The 24,530-nt window shown below is 30.5% G+C and overlaps 7 protein-coding genes across 7 annotated transcripts; 3 read left to right on the plus strand and 4 right to left on the minus strand.

Annotated features, from left to right (window-relative positions):
* Positions 1-582: 582 nt before the first annotated feature.
* LOC103574794 (sodium- and chloride-dependent GABA transporter ine) lies at positions 583-9,898 on the minus strand. The gene is made up of 13 exons (XM_008554317.3): positions 9,751-9,898; positions 9,281-9,567; positions 7,884-9,191; positions 7,423-7,613; positions 5,565-5,699; positions 4,883-5,102; positions 4,458-4,725; positions 4,121-4,349; positions 3,870-3,982; positions 3,523-3,663; positions 3,248-3,448; positions 2,745-2,921; positions 583-2,198 (listed from the first exon to the last, which is right to left on the minus strand). The coding sequence occupies exons 3-13, from the start codon at positions 8,819-8,821 to the stop codon at positions 2,013-2,015; spliced, it is 2,799 nt and encodes a 932-aa protein (XP_008552539.1). The 5' UTR covers positions 8,822-9,191; positions 9,281-9,567; positions 9,751-9,898; the 3' UTR covers positions 583-2,012.
* A 1,020-nt stretch (positions 9,899-10,918) lies between these two features.
* On the plus strand, positions 10,919-11,819 carry LOC103574796 (endocuticle structural glycoprotein SgAbd-4). Its single transcript, XM_053742798.1, has 2 exons — positions 10,919-11,163; positions 11,230-11,819. The coding sequence occupies exons 1-2, from the start codon at positions 11,152-11,154 to the stop codon at positions 11,719-11,721; spliced, it is 504 nt and encodes a 167-aa protein (XP_053598773.1). The 5' UTR covers positions 10,919-11,151; the 3' UTR covers positions 11,722-11,819.
* A 1,065-nt stretch (positions 11,820-12,884) lies between these two features.
* Positions 12,885-13,547, minus strand: LOC103574797 (endocuticle structural glycoprotein ABD-4). The gene is made up of 2 exons (XM_008554320.1): positions 13,453-13,547; positions 12,885-13,337 (listed from the first exon to the last, which is right to left on the minus strand). Exons 1-2 carry the CDS (start codon positions 13,462-13,464, stop codon positions 12,936-12,938), a joined length of 414 nt encoding a protein of 137 aa, XP_008552542.1. The 5' UTR covers positions 13,465-13,547; the 3' UTR covers positions 12,885-12,935.
* Positions 13,548-15,849: 2,302 nt separating this feature from the next.
* Positions 15,850-16,779, plus strand: LOC103574798 (endocuticle structural glycoprotein SgAbd-1). Its single transcript, XM_008554322.3, has 2 exons — positions 15,850-16,002; positions 16,105-16,779. Exons 1-2 carry the CDS (start codon positions 15,994-15,996, stop codon positions 16,498-16,500), a joined length of 405 nt encoding a protein of 134 aa, XP_008552544.1. The 5' UTR covers positions 15,850-15,993; the 3' UTR covers positions 16,501-16,779.
* Positions 16,780-17,525: 746 nt separating this feature from the next.
* LOC103574799 (endocuticle structural glycoprotein SgAbd-4) lies at positions 17,526-18,251 on the plus strand. Its single transcript, XM_008554323.3, has 2 exons — positions 17,526-17,632; positions 17,708-18,251. The coding sequence occupies exons 1-2, from the start codon at positions 17,618-17,620 to the stop codon at positions 18,089-18,091; spliced, it is 399 nt and encodes a 132-aa protein (XP_008552545.1). The 5' UTR covers positions 17,526-17,617; the 3' UTR covers positions 18,092-18,251.
* Positions 18,252-19,326: 1,075 nt separating this feature from the next.
* LOC103574800 (endocuticle structural glycoprotein SgAbd-2-like) lies at positions 19,327-19,923 on the minus strand. Its single transcript, XM_008554324.2, has 2 exons — positions 19,885-19,923; positions 19,327-19,813 (listed from the first exon to the last, which is right to left on the minus strand). Exon 2 carries the CDS (start codon positions 19,811-19,813, stop codon positions 19,337-19,339), a length of 477 nt encoding a protein of 158 aa, XP_008552546.1. The 5' UTR covers positions 19,885-19,923; the 3' UTR covers positions 19,327-19,336.
* Positions 19,924-22,361: 2,438 nt separating this feature from the next.
* Positions 22,362-23,874, minus strand: LOC103574801 (endocuticle structural glycoprotein SgAbd-3). The gene is made up of 4 exons (XM_008554325.2): positions 23,773-23,874; positions 23,181-23,314; positions 22,806-23,095; positions 22,362-22,690 (listed from the first exon to the last, which is right to left on the minus strand). Exons 1-4 carry the CDS (start codon positions 23,785-23,787, stop codon positions 22,686-22,688), a joined length of 444 nt encoding a protein of 147 aa, XP_008552547.1. The 5' UTR covers positions 23,788-23,874; the 3' UTR covers positions 22,362-22,685.
* Positions 23,875-24,530: the final 656 nt, after the last annotated feature.

Below are 24,530 nucleotides of genomic sequence, written 5' to 3' on the forward strand. Positions count from 1 at the left end.
ACAAATAAAATAAAATCCTTTGTAGTGAATTTAAAAGCTCATACGAGCGCTATCATGTCTAATTTAATAATCGTCTGAACGTATAGTTCCTCCAACACAAACTCTACCTCTTTGAAATTTATAAAGACAAGTTTATTGCTTTACTAACTTAAACACACTTATAAAGATATATATATAAATATATACGACAAATTATACGTTCAGTTTGATATACTTGACAATATCTTGTCTCATTATTGGTTTTATTATCGATCCTTTGATGTTCTCTGTTGTATCTTTACTTAATTGTCTACTTTACTCTATATATAAATATATATGTTGTATGACAAATCAATTATGTTTCGTCCTTGATAATTGAGAACACAGGTTATTAAATATCATTTCAATAAATAAATAAATATATATCTAATTAATAATAATTATAATTATAATCAAATTTGAGTTTATTCATTTTTAATAGACCAGTCAATTAACACAAAAACTTGTTTAAATCAGAATTAATAAACATGATATGTACATTATTTTATATGGATAAGATTTCTTATTAAATGCTTGAGAATAATAAAAATATAATGATTGACATTTAATTTATCGTCACTTTTTATTTATGTATTTTTTCTTTTTATTTTCGGTATATTTAAAATTTAAATTTGTTATTTATTTAAACTAATTCACCTAGTGATAAATCTACTGATGTGTAATTAACTTAAAATATAATAATAAATTATACATATGTTTATTTTTCGATCGCGTAACAAACACGTGAACCCTACTGCGAGCAACAAGTTGTCAAAGCGATCCATCACACAGTTTAAAATCGTTAAATTTAAGCTGTTTAAATAAATAATAAAATATAATAACGTTTCTTACACAGACTTTGGAGACCACGAGATTTACATTTAGTGACAAATGTTTTATTAATTTATTTATTTATTTTTTTTTTTTACTTTTCTTTTACTTTGAATAATAATTTTTTAAGTATTTAACTAATTTAGCAGTGATATGATTTCGGTAGACGGATTGATTAGAGTTTATTTTAACAATAAAGAGCCTGAGAGTACGCACGATCGCTTACTGAGAGTGTTAGCCCTCTCGCAGTGAGAGCAATACAGTAGCCTGGTGTACACTAGGAACTAGGATGTATGTATGGACATGAACCAAGGGAGAGTAGAGAAGAGTAGAGAAGAGTAGAGAAGAGCTTTCTAGGTACCGCGCAACCCCATTGTCCCCACCCTACTCATCACTTCACTTATATTATATTACACTTCACTTCTCTTCTCTGTCCCGTGTACATGATGCTCTGTCATCTGGAAAACTACTATGTTAACGAATTTATATATCGTTTTCATCCCTTACATACATCCATACACTCATACATTCATCCATTCATACATACATATACATATTGTATTTTAAATATTTGCTAATAATTTAACAAAAAAATAGTCATCATATTACAATTTTAAAAAAATGAGCTTATTCAAAGATTTTTAAAGTTTTTAATTTTTTTTTCGTAAACTATTAATTTTTAAAATTATTTAACGATTAAATTATTTTGAAATTTATTTTTTCACAATTTACGGCTCCTTTAATTGAGTTTATTAGTTTATAATAGAACAAAAAAGCTCTTAAAACTACTATACGGTATACTTGATAAATATCGACAACCGAGAGTATGTATATGGAAGACTTGATATATATATGTATATATTGCTCAGTAAACTAAATTCTCTATAAATATCATCAAAACAGTTTTCTAAAATTATTTAATAAAGACAATAATAATAATAATAATTATTATTATTATAATTATCTAGTTATCGTTGTAATTATATCGCAGTCTTAGCATGCATGCGTGATTTAAAAAGATTGTAATTATTTTGTTGACTAATCGGCTTACAGGGTTTTGTGATAAATGGCCACTCTTTGGTCAGCCGGATCTATTGTTTGACTAATTTGTTAGATAAATAAATTTAAATAATAAATTAAACTACTGTATTTTTATTTAATTATTATGTTTGTGACTTTGTGGGTATTATTGTTATGGGGACTTTGTTTATCAGACTGTTCATTTCTTGAAGTGGTTGTTTAATTTGCTCCTTATCGGTATCCGATAAATTATGCAATGGATTTGCACAGTACTCCTGGCGACATACTTTGCACGCCTCAAAATGTGATCTAATTGAATTGCGTAGTTTCTGAAAAATATATAAAATATTTTTATTTTACTCAATACTCATAAATAAACTTTATAGAAAAATAAAAACATTCAATTTTATTTTATTTTTACTACTTTTTATAAAAATACAATTCATTAATGCATGACCTCAGAGTTTTTTATTTGTAAATATATATCCTATAATATACTAAAATATATATTTATCTATAATATATATGTAACGTCCATAACTAATGAAATTCTTCGCACAAACTGGATCATTAATTCATCAAAAAGGTCAAAGGTAATAAATTTAACCCTTTATATCTACCTCAAAATAATATTTTAATTTTATCACCTGCTGTACTACCGGACACAAATTAATTGATGTAGACATTAACGACTTTTGTACATTTGGGTTCAATTTCATTAAATAATAAATCGAAATTTAGCAATCCGTTGAAGACTTAGATAATTTAAAAGTATATATATTTATACGATATATATATATATTTGTTAATTATTAATAATCAGTAAAAATATTATTGAAGGTTGAAGTTACGTTTGTATTGCTAAATAAAAATACCTCAGTGAAAGTAACGCCCTCGGCTCTAATTAATACGTAGACGGCAACTGCTGGAATGCAGATCAGTGACAAGGACGCTATTCCCCAACCAACAGCTTCTGCCCACCATGGATATTGATAAGCTCCATTGCCGTACGTCGGACTTTGATAATCAATCAAACTAAATACCCATACAGACTAAATAAACAATAAAATATTACTATTATTATTATAATTATTATTATTATTATTGCCATTAATATTATTTTTTTGAATAAATTAAAACGAACTACAGAATTTTTTCATTGGATCTATTCAAACAGCCGCGGGCAAAAGAATTTGATGGATTTCATATCGTTTTAGCAATGCATTTGATAAATTTATATTTTTTTTTTTGTATTTTTTTTTTTTTTTTTTCATGGCCTGAAGGCATTTGACCAGAATGTAAATGAATGAATATTCTGTTCTGCTTTTTTCTGTTCTGTGTGATGATAATAAAAATAAAAATATTAAAATACGTTTACCATTATCAGTAAAGGTGCAGCTATGAGCCAACAAAATTGAATATACATTGATGGTACTCTCCCAGTCATTTCCGAGACATTGTTACACAGTCTTCGTACTCCGTAAAACCACGATATTGCGATAACTTCAAAAAATGCCAAGAACATGATGGAAATCGACGCTGCATAATGATCAATAAGTTGAAAGAAATATATTCCACCCTAAATACATCAACAATAACAATAATATTTTTGATAAATCACTGGACCAGTTTAATTTTATTTTTTATACTGACCTGTGAGACATTAGGTAACCCGCAAACAAAAGAAACAGCGCAAATAATAAGAACTAGCATTTCATGACAGAGTAAATTTTTTTTTACCCAGTTTGGAAATCCATCTTGTATTGACGTCACTACGACTTCAACTACAGCAAACTAAAAAAAAAAAAAAAATTTAATTATGAACTTCCGTTGCTTCATTAAATTTATTTTTTATGCAAGTACATGAAATGTAACAAAAAGAAAATTAAATAACTTTTATGCGACTGCTTAAAGTATCCGCGGAACTAGATAGCGAAAAAAATATCCATTTATAGAAGCTAATAAATAAATATGATAAATAATAAACTGATTATACATACTTGACTATTCAATGAAAGACATACGAGCATAAAGAAAAATAAAACGGCCCACAATTGGGACGCGGGCATCTTCGCCAAGGCCTGAGGATACACGACGAACACCAGACCAGGTCCTTGAATATAAATAAAATGTTAAATACCAAACGGTATTGGGTTTGCAAATAGAAACTTTTAATGCTCGTGCTAACATTAGCAATTCATACAAATACACATAAATAAATATATATATATATATATATATATATACATACCATCAGTAAGTACCGCATTAACGGTAGTATTATGTTCAACGGCAATATTGCCGATTACAGCAAAAGCAAATATACCAACGAGCAAACTACTCAATCCGTTTATCAGCGACACTGCTAAAGTATCGATGAAAATATTATTGTGAAACTTATTGTAGCTTGCGAAGGATATCATCGAACCAAATGCTATGCCGTAAGAATTGAATATTTGTGCTGCTGCGTTGACCCAGACCTGAAAATAATCGGACAATGGAAAAATTTAAATCACCACTATTGGCAATAAAATATCAAACAAGGTCAATAATATCAACAATATTAATAATTATCAAGTATTTTTTACCTTGGCATTACCTAGTAATTCCCATCGTGGACGAAAGAAAAATTGTAAACCTTTGTCGGCACCAGGAAGTGTCAGTGATCGGAGCAGAAACCCAAATATCAAAAGGAATGGAAGTGTCGCTGTGAGATAACGGACTTGGGCTGATGATTTTATTGACTTCCAAATTGAAAAGTATACAATTATCCAGGCGGTGAGCAAGCACGCGACAATTTCCCATCTGAGGATCCCTGGCTCCTCGATACCAGCACTTATCTGGAGTACTTTTTTGCTAAAGTTTACAGAAGATAACCGTCTTTTACTAATCATTATTTAATATCATTTGTTTGCCTAACACCGATTTTATTACTTTAAATATTAATTATAAATAATTAACGCAAGCTCATTATTTATCATTTTATTTGAAGAACTAACGAAATTCCAGTTACTCGAAAAATTCTTCCGACGGTGTCCGGGAAGTGTTGGGCTTACTGCGGTTACCGTGAGCTTCCGGATGCCAGCAGGCTGGAGTATTCCACGAGTGATTGCAGTTTGCCCAGGGATGCTCGTGCTTGAACGCAGTGAAGAAGTAATAAATCGCGTAGGCTATTATTACATTGTGATATGTTGACATTAGGAATGATATCACTACTGATGACAAACCGGCACCTGATTTTATAAAAAAACAATATTTAATTTTTAATTATCAAGTTTAATGTTTTATCTCGTGAACGTGAGTAATCGATAATATTTTTAATTTTTCAGAAAAATTCTTAAGATTATCAGTATCGATTAAAATTTACTTTTCACCTCATCAAAATATGTCAGGGATACTTGATTTATTTATATAATAATAATATTTATACACCGTCTTTAAAAAATAACATCTCTATTTTTATAATTAATATAAATATTTTATTTTTTTATTTTATAAACAAAAGTGATTACGTACAAGATATTTTTACAAGCCGAGCAAATTTTTTTTTTGTTTTTTTTAAGTTACAAAAATTTTAAATCTGCAAAAATAGTCAGACGCGCTCCCAAATAGTCTAGCTTTTTTATAATTTATTCAGAACAAATTTATAAGTTTTTTGCTGCCATTTTTAATAAGCGATTAATAAAATAAATTACCTTTAAATAAAGGGCAAATTTGGCCCAAAGCACCAATCGGACCTCGTCTGGTAAATTGTCCAACCGCAAGTTCCATATATAGCAACGGAACTCCACAAACAATCAGTATTATAAAGTACGGAATCAAGAAAACTCCTGCAATATATATGAAAAAAAAAAAATTTTCAATAACTCGTCGGCTGGAACTTAAAATTTACTTTTAAAGTTATGTAAACCGTCTATTATAATTTATATTGACTAGAAATATAAAGACCTAGACATAAAATAGAGTTTGTAATTCATCAACAAGTTACTGGTAAGTTTGCTGAGCAAACGTTACTCATACACCAGCAGAGGCTAGCATTAGTACAAGGGAAACTTCCGCTTCATAACACGCAACTGCGTTCGGTTTGACATGAAAAATAATTATTTATTTATTATTCATATTCATATTCATATTATTTTATTATTGTTTTTCTGAAATAAAGAGTCTATGAATAATAATTTAATTTATGAATAACAACAACTATTAAATAAAACAAAACAGTAAAGTTATGGAATAGTGGCAACACAACATAATACACTTAAACTGAATCGCGAAATGACCGATAAAAGATCTATTTACATTCACGTGGAAGGTAGAACCTTGTCGAATTGCATCACACGCTCAGAATAAATCTTAGTGTCACGATAATTTTGTTCGTGCTAATGACGAGTTTGCGTTTAGAAATAAAAATGAAAAAAATTTATAAAGAATTTATTCATTCATACATTGCATTATATTATATTATCAATGCGCGTGATTATATGTGCCTCTACTTATAAGAATTTAATTACTCGGTGGTCATTAGTCATTACTCATTAGATTACCCATTACTTATTACTTGTTACCATCCACATAATGGCAATTAAATATTAAAGCTATTATTACACGTGGTACGAGGTACAAAAGTACGCAAAACTTTATTTGTTTCAATCGTTGCATAATACAACAACAACAACAATAACAACAACAAAATACTTTGATAAGGATAAATTTCAATTATGTCTCTGGATGAATCATAGCTCAGCATTTCTTAACCGAGAAGCAGAAAAGGATCAAGAAGAAGAAAATGATGATGATGATGATTAAGACAATAAGTTGGCAAACTATCAACTTGATATAATTTACAAGAACATAAATATATATATTAACACGCAATGATCTTGCTCTTCTTCTTGTTCTATGACACCTACGCGTGAGACTATAAATTATTGGTTACAAGGGCATGTTAACGCACGCGACAAAAGTAGGTGTTGAATTACGCGTAATTTAAAAACGTTAAAACCCGCTCGACGTATGTTAACACCAGAGGAAACGGACGTGGCGCAATCCCTGTCGGGAACTTGATACATGACCTTGGATACTTAATCCCATCTTTCATCTCCACTGATATTAATAATAATAATAATAATAATAATAATACTAATAATGATCCTAGAGAAATGTTATGTTAAATTAAAATGACAATTACTCAAGCAGTCACTTTACTATTTTAAATCATATCACCTGTCCAATTCTAATAGCCACTCGACAAAAACGTCCGCTCGGTGAGAACGATATGAGATCGTTTAATACCATCAAGGCATCATAAATCAGCATATCCACTGACCTTGGATTGCAGCAGGACAATAGGTTTAATAATTTCATATCTACATCTATAAAATATATAGATGTACAAATATATAGACTGTAGACTAATACTAATACTAATATTAATACTAATACTGTAAAGCCGGACGTTTTTGACAATTCAAAAGATACGGATTTCCTGGTTCTCATACTACCGCTGCTTAAGAATATCGTATTTAATTATCAACGGATATCGTAAGTGCTTACCACCACCGCTGCTGTAACACAAGTATGGAAATCTCCATACATTGCCAAGTCCAACGGAATATCCCACACAAGCTAATACAAATTGCACTTTATTTTCCCAGTGAGGTCTTTTTGGTTGGTGGTAATCACTCGAGTCATCAAGTATTCCGTAATCGTCAGTATCTGACGTCGACATATCGTCATCCAATGGGCTAAAAAAAACATTTTTCATTAAATAATAAAACAAAAACCGTAATGATATTTATTGTTATCTCAAACATGATTATGATCTCCGAGTAAATATATATCGAGTAAAGTAAATACATATCATGAGTTTTAATCTTTACACTTGACAATTTCATGATGTCTAGTGATAATGAGTTAGTTAAAGCTTAAAAATAAATAAAAAAAAAATAATAATAATAATAATTTTGCAATAGTGATCTTTTACGATATTGATATAATCATGTTAAAATACTTACGTTGGAGGTTGAACCATATTTATTAATTCAGACGGTGAAGTTGGAATTCGTCTTATGGTTAATTTTCGTCCATCGGATGATCCCAGACCGATGGAAGCAAGCGAACGTATTGACACAGATTCATGAAAAGGTGCACCACGTGCTGGAGATTGACTTGGTGTTGCATCGGAGAATGTTATTGATGCCCAACTGGTTGTCGGTTGTTGATGGTGATCATCAGTATTATTTGACTTGAGAGACCGCATACTTGGATACCGATGTCTTCCTCCGTATAATTCAATACCACGATTAGATCTTCCGTGTACTGAATTTTCACGATGCAAACCGTTTTGCTCGCGATGCAAACCGTTCTGCTCCCGATGGTGATGCTGGTGGTGGTGATGATGATGATGATGATGATGACCATTCTCCCGATTAGTTCTCATTGTTAATTCCTCGTCCCTTCTTCGCGATTTAGTATCTTGAAAGCTCTCGGCGCTGCTATTACGACTGCAACTTGATTTTTTGCTTATTAAATTCCCGTTCCCGTTCCCGCTTCCGGTGGTGTTGGTGTTGGTGTTGCTGTTGCTGTTGCCGTTGGTGGTGGTGGTGATGGTGGTGGTATGAGCCATATGACTACCCGTGATTGCTGGTACAATAACGATCCTACGGCTACCAGAGGACAGTAAACGTCCTCGCTCATGCTCGTGATCACTTTTATCAGAATCGTCATTGTAGTTGTAATTGTTACTGTGATTATTCTGCTGGCCAAGATTCATTACCGCAATCTGATGACTACTGGTATCTAAATCCTCTGAGCTCTCCTCCTCCATCGTGCTCATTTTCCGTATGTTAACTGGCTTTGTTATAATACCACCGACCCGAGAGTTGTTGTGCGGTATCGTTTGTGCTTTTAGCAGGGCCAATTTACTCGCCTCAGTTGTCGACAAATCCATCATTTATAATTATCTATATGAATATAATAATAATAATATTAATGTGTACTTGTGGTTGTGCTTGTATTTAATGTATCACTTAATCTCTCTTGACTTGTCTTCCGTTGATGGTTTTATTAACAGAAAACGTGACCCAGGGTCTATTTAGGTCAATTAATTTAATTTTTTTAGTTTATACACTTAGACTTATTGTTACTTAAATAAATAATTACAACCGACATTTTGCTTTATAATTTAAGAGAAATAAAAAATAAAAGAGATATTTATTTATTATATTATAAAACACTTAATCACGAGTCACAGTATCTTGATAGGAGTGATATCCACAAGACACGTCGATCTCTTTAAATACCCTCGTCATCTTAAATATCACCTGCACATACAAGTATAAATTTTTATGATAAATAAAATAATATATATTTTAAGTGATAATTATTAAGTGATAGCACAAGTGTTACACACGTGGCGGTAGTTTTTAGTATTGAGTCCTCCTCGATTACTGGTGCTATTTATGTTTATCTGCTTTTGTTGACGATAAAACCACCGACTTTGTTGATCCAAGTGTTGATGCGTGTTGATGCTCGTTGAAGAGTTCCTCCGAGTTCCTCCGAGTTCCTCTGGCTCTCGATTGCTCTCGATTACTAACATGCGCCGGCGCGATCAGCTAAACTCTGAAATGATCGAGTGCGCAGCCGGATGCAGACTGACGATGGATCCGTCAATGCTGAGATCGTAATGCGGTATGAAGTCTGGATATGTTACAATATTTATACATATTATTATATTTGTATTAATAATTAATAATAATAATAATAATAATAATAATAATAATAATAATAATAATGATATTGATAGTAATTATTATGATGATGTTAATAAATAAATAAATAAATGAATAAAATGGAGTAGTTTGTAGTTGAGTTTAATTTTACCTCTCACCAAGCGTGTTTGCCACGCGGCGACGTTACTAAACCGGACAACCTGCTATGGATCTCGCGGTCGCGCCCGTGATAATCGAACCGAGGTAGACCGAGCACAAGTTAGACTCCCGAACCGGACCGAAAGCGCGATAACCGCGCAATGCGAATCTCTACTCATTGTAACACTTGGGAACTTGTAAACACATATATGTATAGTTATATTTGTATACACACATATATATATATTTTTTTTTATAGCACAAAGTGAGAGGCTGATGATTTTCTGGTACGGTTGGATCAAATCGATGATCAACCAACTGTTTTATCGAGCTGTCTTTAACTTTTATTATTTTACCAGTAGATGGCTTAAATATTTAATTATAAATTTTTTAATTTATCGCCTATATATTTCACAAGTTATTAATCAACACCTTGAAATATACATATTTAAATTTATAAATATATGGAATATTTTCGGAAACGTGTATAAACATAAATAAATTATAGCATATAATTTGATTTTTAAACTTTCGTCATCATTTGATTGATATTTTAATAAATTTAAATAACTCCAAGGACTTTGGAAATTCCAAGTTCTTATGAATTTTTTTTTTTTTTTTTTTTTTTTTGTTTTGTTTTGTTTTATTATTGACAGACGTGTAAATAAATAAAATATTTATTATTTATAAATAAAATTGAATATGAATTTATAGACAATAAAATATTAATAAAGCATGGACATGTAAATAAAGCACCTTTCACTTGATATTAAATCCTCAGTTGGTTCTATACATTATATTTTATCGTTACACATTTAAAATCACAACTATTAGATTAACGATAACACTTACTGCATCAGGGCGTTTTTAAATGCTGACAGAGACAGGCAGGCAGGATCATGAGGCCAAGGACTTGTGTGCGGATTTACAGATAAGAGTTTCCCACGATCCTTACATGATTTTAACAAAAGAATTTCTTGTAAAATTTCAAATTTTGCGGGCTTTAAATAAAACTAAAACTAAAAATAAAAATAAATATTTCGATGATATCTGAGGGCAATATGAGGAACTAAATAAATAATATTATTTAAACAATAAAAATTTAGGGGGAATATTACGCCGAATTAACCACTTTCCTGGGTTATGTAAAGCCCAGACGTTGGTGTAGACGGACGGTATAAAGGTCGGCTGTGCCCCCAGCTGCCCAAGAGTTGCTCGCGAACTTCACAACAGCAACCATCATCTAGCAGTGTGATCTTTATATGGGACGTTGGCTTTTTCTTATTACCGATTTGTCGTCACATTCACTATTGCTACGGCTGCGGTACTTTCTCGAAGGATTTTGTACGCTGTAGCTATAATCGTCATCTAGAAATAAATATTTTATTTAAAACCAAAAAATATTATTTAAAACATGCAGCTCATTGTAAGTAATCATTTTTATTTATAAATTAACTGATTTAATATAGATTACTATTTTTTATATTTATAGTTGGTTGCAGCAACATTCCTAAGTGTAACAAGTGGTCAAGAATATTTTCGGGAGCCTGAAAAAATAATAAGCGACTCGCGACAGGTAGGAGACAAACTTGGACAGTATTCAGTGGCATATCAAACAGACGGTGGAATTTTGCAAAAAGAAGTTGGATCACGTAAGTACGCAGGAACCGCTGATGAAGCACAATTGATTCAGGGATCTGTGCAATACAATGCGCCCGATGGAACACCGGTTTCATTCAGTTGGTCTGCTGACGAATTTGGAACCCAGATACACGGGACGCATATCCCGACACCGCCACCAATTCCACCAGAAATTCAAAGGGCACTCGATTGGCTCGCAAAGCAGCCTTCTACCACCGAGGAAAATTATGACGACGACGACTCTAGCAGTACACAACCACCTGCTAAAGAGTCGAGGCCTCTGGAGGCCGAAAAAAAAATAGTTAAAGATCCAAAATTTCGAAATCAATTTAGACGTAATTAATCCGATTGCGTTAATGTTTTATTTATGTATCATTACTCAATTAGTATTATGTTAAAGTTCAAACATTGTTTACAATAAAATATATATTTTATTAATTACGTTTTCTTATCATTTTATTTATTTATTGATTACTAGACTAAATAATCTTAAGGTTTATATTTATTTTTAATCCTCTTTTGCTTCATGGCTATATATATATATATATATATATATATTTTATTAACATTATAGACGCTCACTTTCACTGTAGACTCAGATAAAGTCGTATCAAGACATTCGAAAACTTAAACTCGGCCTATAATGTTTATAACAAGCATCTTCTTAAATTTATTTTATTTATAAATTTACACTTATACTAATTACCATATTTTTTAACATAAATAAATTATAAATTTATTTAACGAGCTGAGAAAAATAAACAAACACATTAAGTAATAGTATTATTAAATGTTTAACAGAAAATGATCGTAATTCATATACTTAAAGTAACATTAAGTTAAATATATATAGAAATATTTCTAAACCATTTTTTTTTTTTTTTTTTTTTTTTAATAATAATTAATAGCCTCTATGATTTTTTCATTTGTTAATTATATTATCAGGTATCATTACCAGTGAGAAATATAATAATTATAATAATAAAACATGCTGTAATACACAAGTTACTTTTTTTTTTTTAAATGAAATCTATAAATATGATACTAACCTGTCATATTATTTTAAATTCATTAGAAAAAATATTTTTATTAAAGTACAGCTTACATAAGCTTCTAATTAGTATCCAACATTTAATTTTAGTAAATTTGTATTTTTTTTTATTAATTTTAAATGTCAATGAAAATTGAAATTTCAGTATTAAAAAAACTAATTTTATTTAAGGTATTTTAAAAATGCACATTGAGTATATATATTTAAATATTAAATTGATGTAAAGTTTTTATCGATTGTTGGATTATTAATTTTTTGCATATTTTATTAAAAGATATCTGCTGATTCAACTGAGGATAAAATTATAATTTTACTGAGTAAATTAATTTTTAATAACGACTTTATTAACTAAGTTTTTAAAAGATTAACATGAGCGCATATATCGTTAAAAATAAATTACCTTATTATTAAATAACTATTTCTAGGATATTTAAGTGAAATAAAAAAAAAGTAAATAAATTGAATAGAATAAAGTTTTATTAAAAAATCATAGACAGATAAAAAAATTATTGTTTGGGTTCGTTGACATTGTTTTCTTCTGGATGAGCGGCATTGTATTCAAGTGATTTTAAAATTTCTTCTGGGATTGGATGGGGTGTCGGTAAATGAGCACCTTGGGGTTGGAAACCGTTTTCATCGGCGACGTAAACCACTTGGTATTGAACACCATCTTCACCAGTGTAGCTGTAAGACCCTCGGACAACCAGAGCTCCGTCTTTGTTGTTTTCAGACGCACTCAATGAACCTTCCTCTTGGGCTTGAATTCCGTTTCCTGCTTCGTAGCTCCATGAATAAGAACCGTCGGGGTTGGGTCCATCGTGTGATTCTCTAACAATTGGTATCTCAGATGTATTTTGTTGATCAACTGGTGCCGCAAGTACTACAGACACCAATCCCAAAATTACGGCCTAAAAAATAAAATTAAACATTAATTTAGATAAAAATAAATGTACTTTTTAAAAAACAAAACCTAAAATTAATAATTTTAAAATTTTTTAAATATTATCGTATTTTAAAACTTACCAACTTGTACATTTTAAAGGTAATGGTAAAAAATCAAGAGATGATCAACGATTGGTATCTCACACTGCACTGACTTGTTAACAACCAAATATCTTGGGCTTATATATGTATCCAGCTACTACCTCGAGATGACGAATCTACAGTATAAAGTAATACCTTATTAAATGCCTCCCTCCTTAAAACATCTTTCATATATTCCGTCATCGGTTCCTCTCAAAATATTCAGCTCATCATAATTCCATAATAATTTTCACCGTTCATCACCAAACCAACATTGAGCCTTTTACTGCTATGCGGTCAATGTAACGCATACAAGATATAATAACACGTAACACATCATCATCAAAACACCAGCATTGACATCGATCATGTCCGGGATCAATATAATTGTTAAATCCATATTTATATATCATACATCTAGTATATATCACGAAAGGTCATAACTTTCATTGCTACTATTTTTTCCATTTCTTAATGATTGATAGCTATACTTTTATCAATAACTAACAATATAATCACCAATAATCAATAGCAATAAATATATTTTGCATTTAAGACCCAGTGAAAGAGATTTATAATCGTCAGCCAAAGATCTCTCAATTAGTCAGTGATTTTTTATACAAAAGCCCATGCAAGTACAACAATATGATGACACTTTTTTTTTATTTTTGACTTTTTTAATTCGAGTAAATACACCGAGAGTAAAAGAAAGTTTTATATTCGAAATTCGATGTATGTCGCAATTGCAGGACCAGTTTGCCCATACAAAATATCATCGGCTGGGCGATCTTGTAATCATAACACCGATAGCATCCTTCGGTGATAAAACTGGTAAGTTTCATGGTCAACGTCTTGAGTTTTGATAGTCGTTCACTATACGCGAGGGGTTTTTTTTTTTTTTCGTTTTTTTCTTTTGCCGCATCTTCACTCATTAATTTTAATTCACGGTATTATTTATCATGAATCTCGTTATCCATTACTGTGTTAACCAACGCTAAGTAGATCATCCTTGGTACTCTTCTTCATTTCAACTCATCTTTTTATTATTATAACAATTTTTGTTGTTATTGTTGTTGTTGTTGTTTTATTATGGCCCCTAGAGGTCATCAGCGCAACCCAAATACTACCGTCGGGATTTTTACTTTCACGCGTTGGTCACCGGTGATTGCCGGTGATGATCCTCACTAAATATAAATTTATATATATATGTATATATTTTCTCACAACATGACTTTGAGGAATACTTTGATGCTGCAGGCAAACGTTCCGCAATGAGTGTAGCAAACGGCCCTGTTCATGGCTCTGATGATGCCAGACTTGTTATTTTGTTACGCAATTTAAAATTTGTCCGTCTTGAGCATAATATCTACTGTATAGAGTCCTATTATTAACTATTATAATTAATCTACTCATAAATGACTGTTGGTTCGTAATTAAATTAATAATGGCTACCTAACATTTTTGTAACAAATTAAACATACTGAAGGTCTCATGTTTAAACGTTAATTATTTATTTTATATACACTATAAACTTGTATATTATACAACCTTTAAAAATATGTCTCATCACAGCGAATTCGATGAGAATTTAATCCCATCTAGCGCCTCAGGGCATCTCATCAACGGCCTTGAATAATCTTTATGGTTTTACAGAATTCATTTACAGAATATACTACTAAATATATATATATATACATATATTAAAAAAACGGTAATTAGAAAGTCGCGAGATGATCATATGAGTTATAAATCTTTTTATCAAATGTATTTTTAAAATATCCGAGACATTTTATTTAGATAATCAAATCAGCTTTATTTATGTAACCATCGCAAACAAGTTTACTGAACAAAAATAAATAGTCATAGTTTGGTTATAATAGTAAAAAAAAAAAAAAAAAAAAAAAAAATTATTCATTGATGCAAGCTTTGAATAAAGGCTATAAAAATCTAGCATTTGAATCTACGTTTTACCATAGTCATTAATATTAATGACTATTAAGTAAATTTATAAAAATTTATTGCGAGTGTAATGTTGCCCGAAAAATGGTTTTGTCATTTTATCTTTGGATACACCTTTATGGTAATATATATATATACATATATATTGATGGTATGGAGATTATTTTATCGTTTGTTAACAAACTGCTTGTAATTACGTTTAAATGATGGTTGTATTAATAACGAAAGAGGATCCACCAAACAAGCTATTGGGGGATTATTTCGCAATGCCCAAGACACTTGTACACTTGTACACTTGTACACTTATGTCAACTGTGTCTTTATATCAGCATGTATCGGTTCTTAGCATCTCAGCTTTTTAGCTACCTCAACATTTGTATACATAAAACAACATCAACAAAAATATTAATATACATACAGGTAGTATATTTACCGATTGAAAAAAATAAAGAGGGAGAACAAGTTCTCACACCTCATCTACTGAAGGTTTCGGCAGCGCTATAAAAAGTCACCATGGCTCCGATCAAGTCACACAAACTTTTTGAACATCACCTAAAAAACTTGAATTAGATACCAACTATAATGTACTCTGTAAGTTTTACTATATTTTTTATTTTATATTCATTTTAAAATTAATTAATCTATAATATAATTAAAGGTTTTTGTTTATCAATTATCATATTGTATTTGCAGAAGGCATTGATAGTGTTGGCTATTGTGGGAGCTGTATTAGCAGCACCACAGTACCAGAGTGATTCATCAACCCCAATACCTATAGTCAACGAATCTCGTGACGGCCCTAACCCGGATGGATCTTACTCGTGGAGCTATGAAACAGCCAATGGAATCCAAGCACGAGAGCAGGGTTCTGTTGTTCAGTCTGATAAAAATGAAAACGGAGCTTTGTCTGTTTCTGGAGGGTACAAATACATCGGAGAGGATGGTAATCCCATCGAAATAACCTACACCGCTGATGAAAACGGATACCAACCCCAGGGTGCTCATCTTCCAGTTGCTCCACCAATTCCCGAAGCCATTCTCAGGGCTCTCGAATGGATCGCGGCTCATCCAGAAGAAGATAGACTCTGAAGTGATTTATTATATATACATTTTATTACCATAACTATTATTATTATAATTATAATTATAATGATAATTATTATTATTATTATTATTATTACTATTACTGTTAAGTGTATAATATAATGGCGATTGCACGATGTCACTCGCAGAACAAATTGCAGATTCTTACCAGAGATACGACTTACAATTAATTATTATTTTATAATCCTTTTTTAAATTGACTTAACTTTAAGTGTGTGCTTGTTTTTTTTATTGAAAAAAATAAATAACTTTTTTTTCCACTGAATAATTTGTTTTTCTTTTTGTTATTTATTCCTATAGACTTAAGTTATGGAAATTTAAGCAAATATTTTTTTTTTTTTTAATTTATCTTATTGTGCTTATAAATATAATTGACTCGCGTGCGTTTAAGTAATATGTAATACAAGAAAATATCCAGCTCATCACGACCTTGGCATATAAGAAAATAACTCTCAGAAGTGGACCAAAAATAAAATGAATATTAATAAAAAAAAAAAAAAAAAAAATATAAATGAATATGGATAATTATTTAAAATAATTAAAATAAAATTTAAGGTCGAAATGAAGTACGTGAAAGCAAAAGCTTGGCAATAAAATTATGACAATTGAGTAAGCGGTTGGTTTTTAAAAACGTTAGTAGTAGTTGTTACTGCTGGCAGGGACCCGATGACATTTAAAACATTACACCGCGGCACTGCGACATGGTGATCCTTGTTCGGGAAGGTGGCATCGAGTCGCATTGACGATGCACACATTACAACCACCACATTATCTATAAATTTTTTCAAGTATTTGTGTGTTAACATACATGTACTCACACATGACAATATACTTGAATAATTCGTATACGTATAAATAATCTTTATAAGTATTATAATCGTTTGATACCTTGTTTAAACATTAGTCGTGTGTATATATATTTATTTACGAGTAAAAGAAGGCTGTCGGCAACGTATGGGATCTCAGCCAATGGATCGTACCAAACGATTATGTTAACGTATTGGTAATAATGTGCGGATCCAGGGGGTATATATGCCGGTAGTACACCAGCCAAGATAAACACTCGTATCGGTCGTTAGAAGAGTTTAACGACGATCTCACCATGTACGCATTAATGGTAAGTCATTTTATAGTAATTTTAATAATTATATACAGACTTTTCATTTATTTATTTATTTAATTATATTTACAGATAGTGATAGCAATTGCACCAATTGCATTGTCAGCAGCAGCTCCAGCAGATGATATTATCCCTATAGTGAGCCAAACACAAGATGGACCAAATCCCGATGGATCTTACAAGTGGGCATACGAATCGGGAAACGGAATAAAAGCCAGCGAAGAAGGACAAGTGGCTAATCCTGATAGTGAAAATGCGGCTATGCAAGCAACTGGTGAATACTCGTATCGCGGTGATGATGGACAAGAAATATCTGTTAAATACACCGCTAATGAAGAAGGTTTCAAACCTACAGGCGATCATTTGCCTACTGCTCCACCCGTACCTCCACTTATACAGAAAGCACTTGATTGGATTGCCGCACATCCTTCTAAAGAGGATCAAAACAATGTTTAATGGATTTATCGATTGTGGCTCCTGTGCTTTAATGACTATTATATTATTATGTACACTATTTACGAAGGATTTATAATTATTCTCATTACTATTATGTATATATTTATTGTGTTAATAATTGCAATCAATCGATTAATAAATAATTGACAATCGATCTTAATTAATTTGCTTTGTTATTTTGTGATCCCATCAATAAAACAATTAATCTATTTTTTTTTTTTTTTTATAATTATTTAAATTAATAGCCAGATTTTGGTATTTATGTTACTCTTTGGACGGGTGCAAAATGAGCTACATTTTGTTGTGTAAAATTCTTCGAAATGCCTTTCTCTTGAGTTAATTCCATTAGATGTCTCCCACACCAATGAGATGCTGCCATCTGAATTTAGCGTAATATTGTCACTTGATCTTTTAGGATAGAAAATAAAAAATAATTGACGACAGTAGCAGGGAGAATTCAAAATAAGTTGACGAAACATTTTTTTTTTTTGAGATCAAATGCCACCAAATTAAAATTATTTGTAGACACGAAAATGAATAAAATATATTGAATTAATTGGAAAAAAAAAAATATTTTTTCGCAGCTCATAACACAAAAGTGTGTCTTTGAGGACCGATCCTGCACCACCTTTTATTTTTGGGTATCGGATTCCTTTAAATATAAGAAAAATCATTTATTGGAACTGAATAAAGTATAATATCGCCTATTCACGACAATAATCATTAAATGTTTTAACTAATTTAAAAATCATATAAGTCGATGAATAAAACAAAAAGCAGTTAATATCCAATCAAACATTAGTTTGACTTGATTCGTATTACTTTTCAAATTTTGCAACATCGCATATTTTAGTTATTTGTGATATCGCAATTGATGAGCAAGTACCGGTTTTTCTTTAATTTATACTAATGAATGAGAAAACGTTGTTTTTTTTTTTTTTTTTTTTTTTTTTTTTTTTTTTTTGCATAAAAGTCCCGAGTAGAATGAGTCACAAAAAAAAAAAAAAAAAAAAAAATAATTTTTATATGCCCATAAAAATTAAAGTTCATTACGATAATTAAGTCAACTATCAATCAATAAATAACTGATATCAAATTATTCAAACGATTATTACTTATTAATATATATAAATGTAGACTATTATATAAAAATTAATAAAATAAAATTTCATTTAATATTTTATTTAAAAATAATAAAACTTGGTCGTATACATATATTGTTATAATAATTAATGTATTATATTTTTATTCCTTTTTGTAATCGGGTGAGGGATTTTTGGCGGCCCAGTCAATAGCGCGCTGAATTATTTCAGGTATGGCTTGAGTTGGTGGTGGTGTTGGCAAATGATTGCCTGCAAAGACAGCACCATTTTCGTCGGCAGTCCAAGTGATACTTATTTTTTGTCCGTCTGGTGCTGTCCAGCTGGCAGATCCCTGAATAGACTGGGCTTCGTTTTCCTGCCCAGCATTCTTCACGACACCTTTCTCTTGGACGACAATTCCATCAGATGTTTCCCATTCCGATGAGTGGCTGCCATCTGGATTTATGTCCTGCTCTTGCCGTACAATCGTCGCTTGGTCTTTTAGTGGAGATCCGAACGAAGCTTGTGGAGATGGTGGAACCGCTGGAGATAATTTAGATGAAGGCCGGGTTTCAGCACGTTGACCGGATATTCCAATCACCAGACCCAAGCAAATTGATAAAATTATTTTGCTGTTCATCTAGTGGCATTTAATTAACTCAATTATTAAACTGATTGATCTAGTTATTTAAGTACGTATATATTACTTACGTTTGCTGTTATTAGCGTCTGCTGTTCCAAGAGAGGACAGAAAAGAAACTGATGTCTATCTGTTGACGATGATAGCTTTTATACTAAATTTAAAACATTCTAACAGTGAAAATTGATTATTTAATTTATTACTTTAGTGATGAAAATGTCAAGTACACGATAACAAGGTTTTAGTATTCAAGATCATATTAATATATAATTCAGTATAATGGTATTTAAATATTTATATTACTCTTCCTTTCATTAGATAATTTCATACCGATCCAAGATCTCGCAATCTATCGTTAAATATTTTATTTAATTTAGATTTTTTATCGTTCTCTATTACTTCATTATATGAGAAAGTCTTGACAAATTAGTGAGAGGTAAATGGAAATTATCATTTTTGATAAACAGTCGAAAAAAAATTTATTTATTTGTAGTGTTATCAATCAAGTCTATATGAACCCTTTTTTTCTTATTACATTTCGGCTAAAAAATTTAACCAATTCGTATTTATACATTTTATTCAAATGAAAAAAATCGGAAAAAAAACGGTCAACCCTACGGAAAAACTCCTAAACTTGCCGCTGTTTTCGAACTCAGGGAGCTGACTCGAGATTATCTATAGAATTTCTTAGACGGCAATCCTAATGAAAATTAAGGCGTCCGTGGGATGCTTGAAGGTCTCGGGGGTATCAGACAAGTCTTCTGAAAAAACGCTAGCACATAAAAGCGAATTAAAGAAAATTTCTTCTCTTCGAGCTCAGATTAGTGTAAGACACGATAGAACATACATTTCACTGAAAAAAAAAAAAAAAAATAAATAATTTTTGTCCAACAATATCTTTTAAAACGAATCAACCAATACAAGCTTTTTTTGTAGCAACCAAAGGAGCTCACCAAAACTGAGAGCTGATTTCATTTTGAAACAAACCAGCCGAGTAGTTTATGAGTTACGAGAAAAATCTAAAAAAAAATTTTTTAATTTTAATTTTTTTTTATAACTTTTAAACTACTTGACCGATCAACTACAAAATGTAATGAGTTTTAAGTCTTGGTGAGTTCTTTCAATTGCCGCCAACAACGCTTAAATCGATTGATTCGTTCGAAAGATATCGTCGGACAAAAAAAATTTACACGCACATCGCTAAACGTCTATCCGAAAATAGTCGGAATATTTTCCTAGGTCCTCAAAATGTCGAGATCTGCTGAAAACTTGATTTTCGAAAATCGTAACCAAACAGGAAGTTAAAAAAAAAAAAAAATTATTCTATAGCGTCAGAAAAATTTATTAATTGACATAAATTAAGAAATCAAATACGTATTATTTAAAGTTTTGATATTGTAATCACTAATGTCTCCATGATCGAAAATAAATATATACTATAATTATCTACTCTTTGAACTTTAATAATTTTTTAACATATCGTTAGTTATCAAGATACGTCACAAAAATTATTTGTTTAATTTCTTAACTAAATCTTTATTTACTTTTGTAATTCAAGTGGTCGTAGTAAAGCTCATTAAGATTATTTTCTGCGCTTTACCAGCGTCAGCAATTGCTGATAAAGTCATAGTTTTGACCCAATAGTGTACAAGTCAACATATCTTATGAACCAATTACTGTATAGGAATTTAAAGGGTTAATCGAAATAAGTTAAAGAATTACTTCAGGTCGGTTTAATTTTTTATTTACGAATTCTAAAATATATTCTCACTATTTATAAATATGTATATATATATATAAGTGATTGTTACAATATAACAAGGTAAAAGTATTTTTAAAAAATAATCAGTATATTTTTTTACAGCGTAATTATTTCATTCATCGTTATTTATTCTTATTATTAATTATCTTATTAATTGAAAAGTATTCTTGAGTGGGCGTCGCTATCTGGCGCAAATGAATGCATCTCCAAGGTCAGTAAAAAAGAAAAAAAAAAAATGCATATACAAAATAAAATTTCGAAGAAACTAGTAGTTTGAAAACAAAAAAACTTATTAAATTTTTTTTTTTTTTTCAAGCCTCATTGCTAGACATGTTGATAAGTATATGTTTATATCATAGTTTAAACGATAATTATAATAATTTATTTCATCAGTCCAGGAAGTCTTAATATCTTGCATTGAAAAAGAAAAAAAAAAAAAAACAATCTTTAAGTTACTCAATAACTATTCTATTGAATAAACATTTTATGTTTGCAGTTCGTGTTATTCTCCAGAATATTTGTTTGTATTTAAATTGTATCGATGATAATTAAGCCCAGGTATTATCGTGATTAAATCCGCGACCTGTGACTTGTGTCTTAACAACGCCCGCAGTCTCGTCTACAATCAGCATAATAATCCTTTCTATTTTCCTTAAGAACAACAACTAAATCCAGATCAGCCTCATTAGTTATAATGCCTTGTTAAATTTTTAAACTTAAAATATAGACGAAAATTTATTTAAAAAATAAAAAAAAAATTTGTTGTTTGAAATTGATTTTTATTTACATTAAAATATTTATTGACAAAATCACAATATTAATAGCTGACATTTAATAATTATTAACAATCGTGTCACTAATGTTATTAAAAAAATAATAAAAAACAATCCTTATTTAATTACTCAATATTGAGTAATTTTTCGGTAGATAAAAAATTAATAAAGTTAATAAATGATTTAAAAAAAAAAATATCTGTTTAATCATTTGATCGTTGTTATTACATAAAGTCGGAGTTATTACCATTATGACGAGCCGGATCGTTTCGGTAGGTCACAAGGATCGTCGATGTGTATTGAGTAGTTCACTTAATGGGGTATGGGGTGTGTAAGATTAACCTGAAGAAAGAGAAAGTAGATGAGGATTGGTAGTCACGAACTAACAACTTTATAGATTATAATAGGTAATAGGTAATAGTTAATAGGTAACCAAAGAAATGTAAATAGATTTAACCTCTTGGAGGAGGTCGTGCGGGACTACCACCCTGTCCTTCATTGTCTTGTTCAGGATGAGCTGCGTTCCATTCCAAAGCCCGTTGGATTTCTGGAGGTACTGGTGGAGCTGTGGGAATATGAGATCCTTGTGCTTGAAAACCGTTTTCGTCGGCTGTCCACGTCAAGCTTACTTGCTCACCGTTAGGGGCACTCCAAGATTCACTTCCTTGTGAAACTACGGGATTTTCGTTTTCAACTTGTTTTGACTGCCCGGATTCTTGGTGGCTTATACCATTGCTGGTTTCGAAGCTTAAATTATAAATTATTTCGCCATTAGATTTATTATGTCTATGCTAATACATAAATTTATAATTATTATATATTGTTAACTTACTTGTTGACATAATTTCCGTCAAAATTAACTTCTAATTGCTGAGATACTATGGTCGCATCTTTGTCAGGACCACCAGCAGCTGGTCTCTGTGGCGCTGCCCATGCTGACGCGCAAAGCGCAATTAGTATTATCACCTATAAAGTTTATTAAGTAATTTTTTTAATGACCAATTAAATTATCAAATGATTGGTATTGGTTAATATATAAGTATATTGCGTGCGTATTAATAATTACTAATTTATAAAAGTTTTAAAGTTACTGAAAATTTCGTCAGCTTGGTCATATTATAAATGACGTTTGCATTATGAATTGTCGGTTTTTTTCCATCGTTAGTTGATGTGTCTGCATTTATTGAGCAATGACTTGTAATTTTTACTTTAAAACGTAGATTATACTTTTTTTTTTTTTTTTTTTTTCGTCAATCGGTCTATAAATATTCACATTCACGCGGATTGTTTTTAATAAATTATTTAATTTCACTGAAAAAGATGATGAACAGGAAGATGCTGGTGTTGATGATGATTATGATGTTGATGATTCTATTGGTGACGATGACTTGGAAGTCTATTGATGCTTAGAGAAAAAAACTTACCTTGACAGAATACATATTATATATTCAATATATATATTATATGTCACCTACAGTAGATGAACCAAGATTGAGACGAAGATGAGATGGTACTTGTGGCTGTTGGTCAGAGGCGAAGCTCTTTATATACACGAGTCAACGTGGTGCAGTGAAAGGGGTCATCCCTGCCCGGAGTTAATGCAGTGAGCATCTTCTAGTTTTTATTTTATTTTATTTTTTTTTTTTTCTATTTTTTTTCTATACTTAATCAGAATTTTGTGTCTGACACCATTTATCATCCGAAAATTTTTTTTTTTAACCCTTATCAACAACTCTCCTACAATCTTATCAATTTATTTTCTCATCACAAGAAATTATTTTAGCCGCAAAAAATATAAATTATTTTTTAATGGAAAAAAAATTTTTTACAAAAGTTATTTTTGGTCCTGTGATAAAAACAAAAGTATATATTTTTTTTTTTTTTTTTTTTTTTTTTTGTTCTCTAAATATTTAATATTTTGTAGTAATGTTTAGGTGATATATTACGTGATTTATTGATGATAATTGCGTTGTTTATTTATCCGGTTATCCTCGAATGATTCGCAAATGACGTTAATATCTACAGGGTTAAGCGTCATCTTCAATCACGGCCAAAGTCCTTGATTATCATTATAATTATAATTATAACTATCCATTATTTCCTGAGTAAATATCAACTTATAATTATAATAATTAATTATTACTACAAGTACTAATTGATAATAGATACTGTATATAATGTA

Source organism: Microplitis demolitor, chromosome 2 (assembly GCF_026212275.2).
Source record: "Microplitis demolitor isolate Queensland-Clemson2020A chromosome 2, iyMicDemo2.1a, whole genome shotgun sequence".
NCBI classification, from domain to species: domain Eukaryota; kingdom Metazoa; phylum Arthropoda; class Insecta; order Hymenoptera; family Braconidae; genus Microplitis; species Microplitis demolitor.

Coding starts and splice junctions, on each gene's coding strand:
- LOC103574794 (XM_008554317.3), bottom strand. CDS start 8,821: ATGATGGATTTGTCGACAACTGAGGCGAGTAAATTGGCCCTGCTAAAA. Junction 4,350..4,457: donor AATTACTAGGTAATGCCAAG/GTAAAAAATACT, acceptor GATTATTTTCAG/GTCTGGGTCAACGCAGCAGC. Junction 2,199..2,744: donor AGGGCGTTACTTTCACTGAG/GTATTTTTATTT, acceptor TATATTTTTCAG/AAACTACGCAATTCAATTAG.
- LOC103574800 (XM_008554324.2), bottom strand. CDS start 19,813: ATGAACAGCAAAATAATTTTATCAATTTGCTTGGGTCTGGTGATTGGA.
- LOC103574801 (XM_008554325.2), bottom strand. Junction 23,096..23,180: donor GACGGAAATTATGTCAACAA/GTAAGTTAACAA, acceptor TTATAATTTAAG/CTTCGAAACCAGCAATGGTA.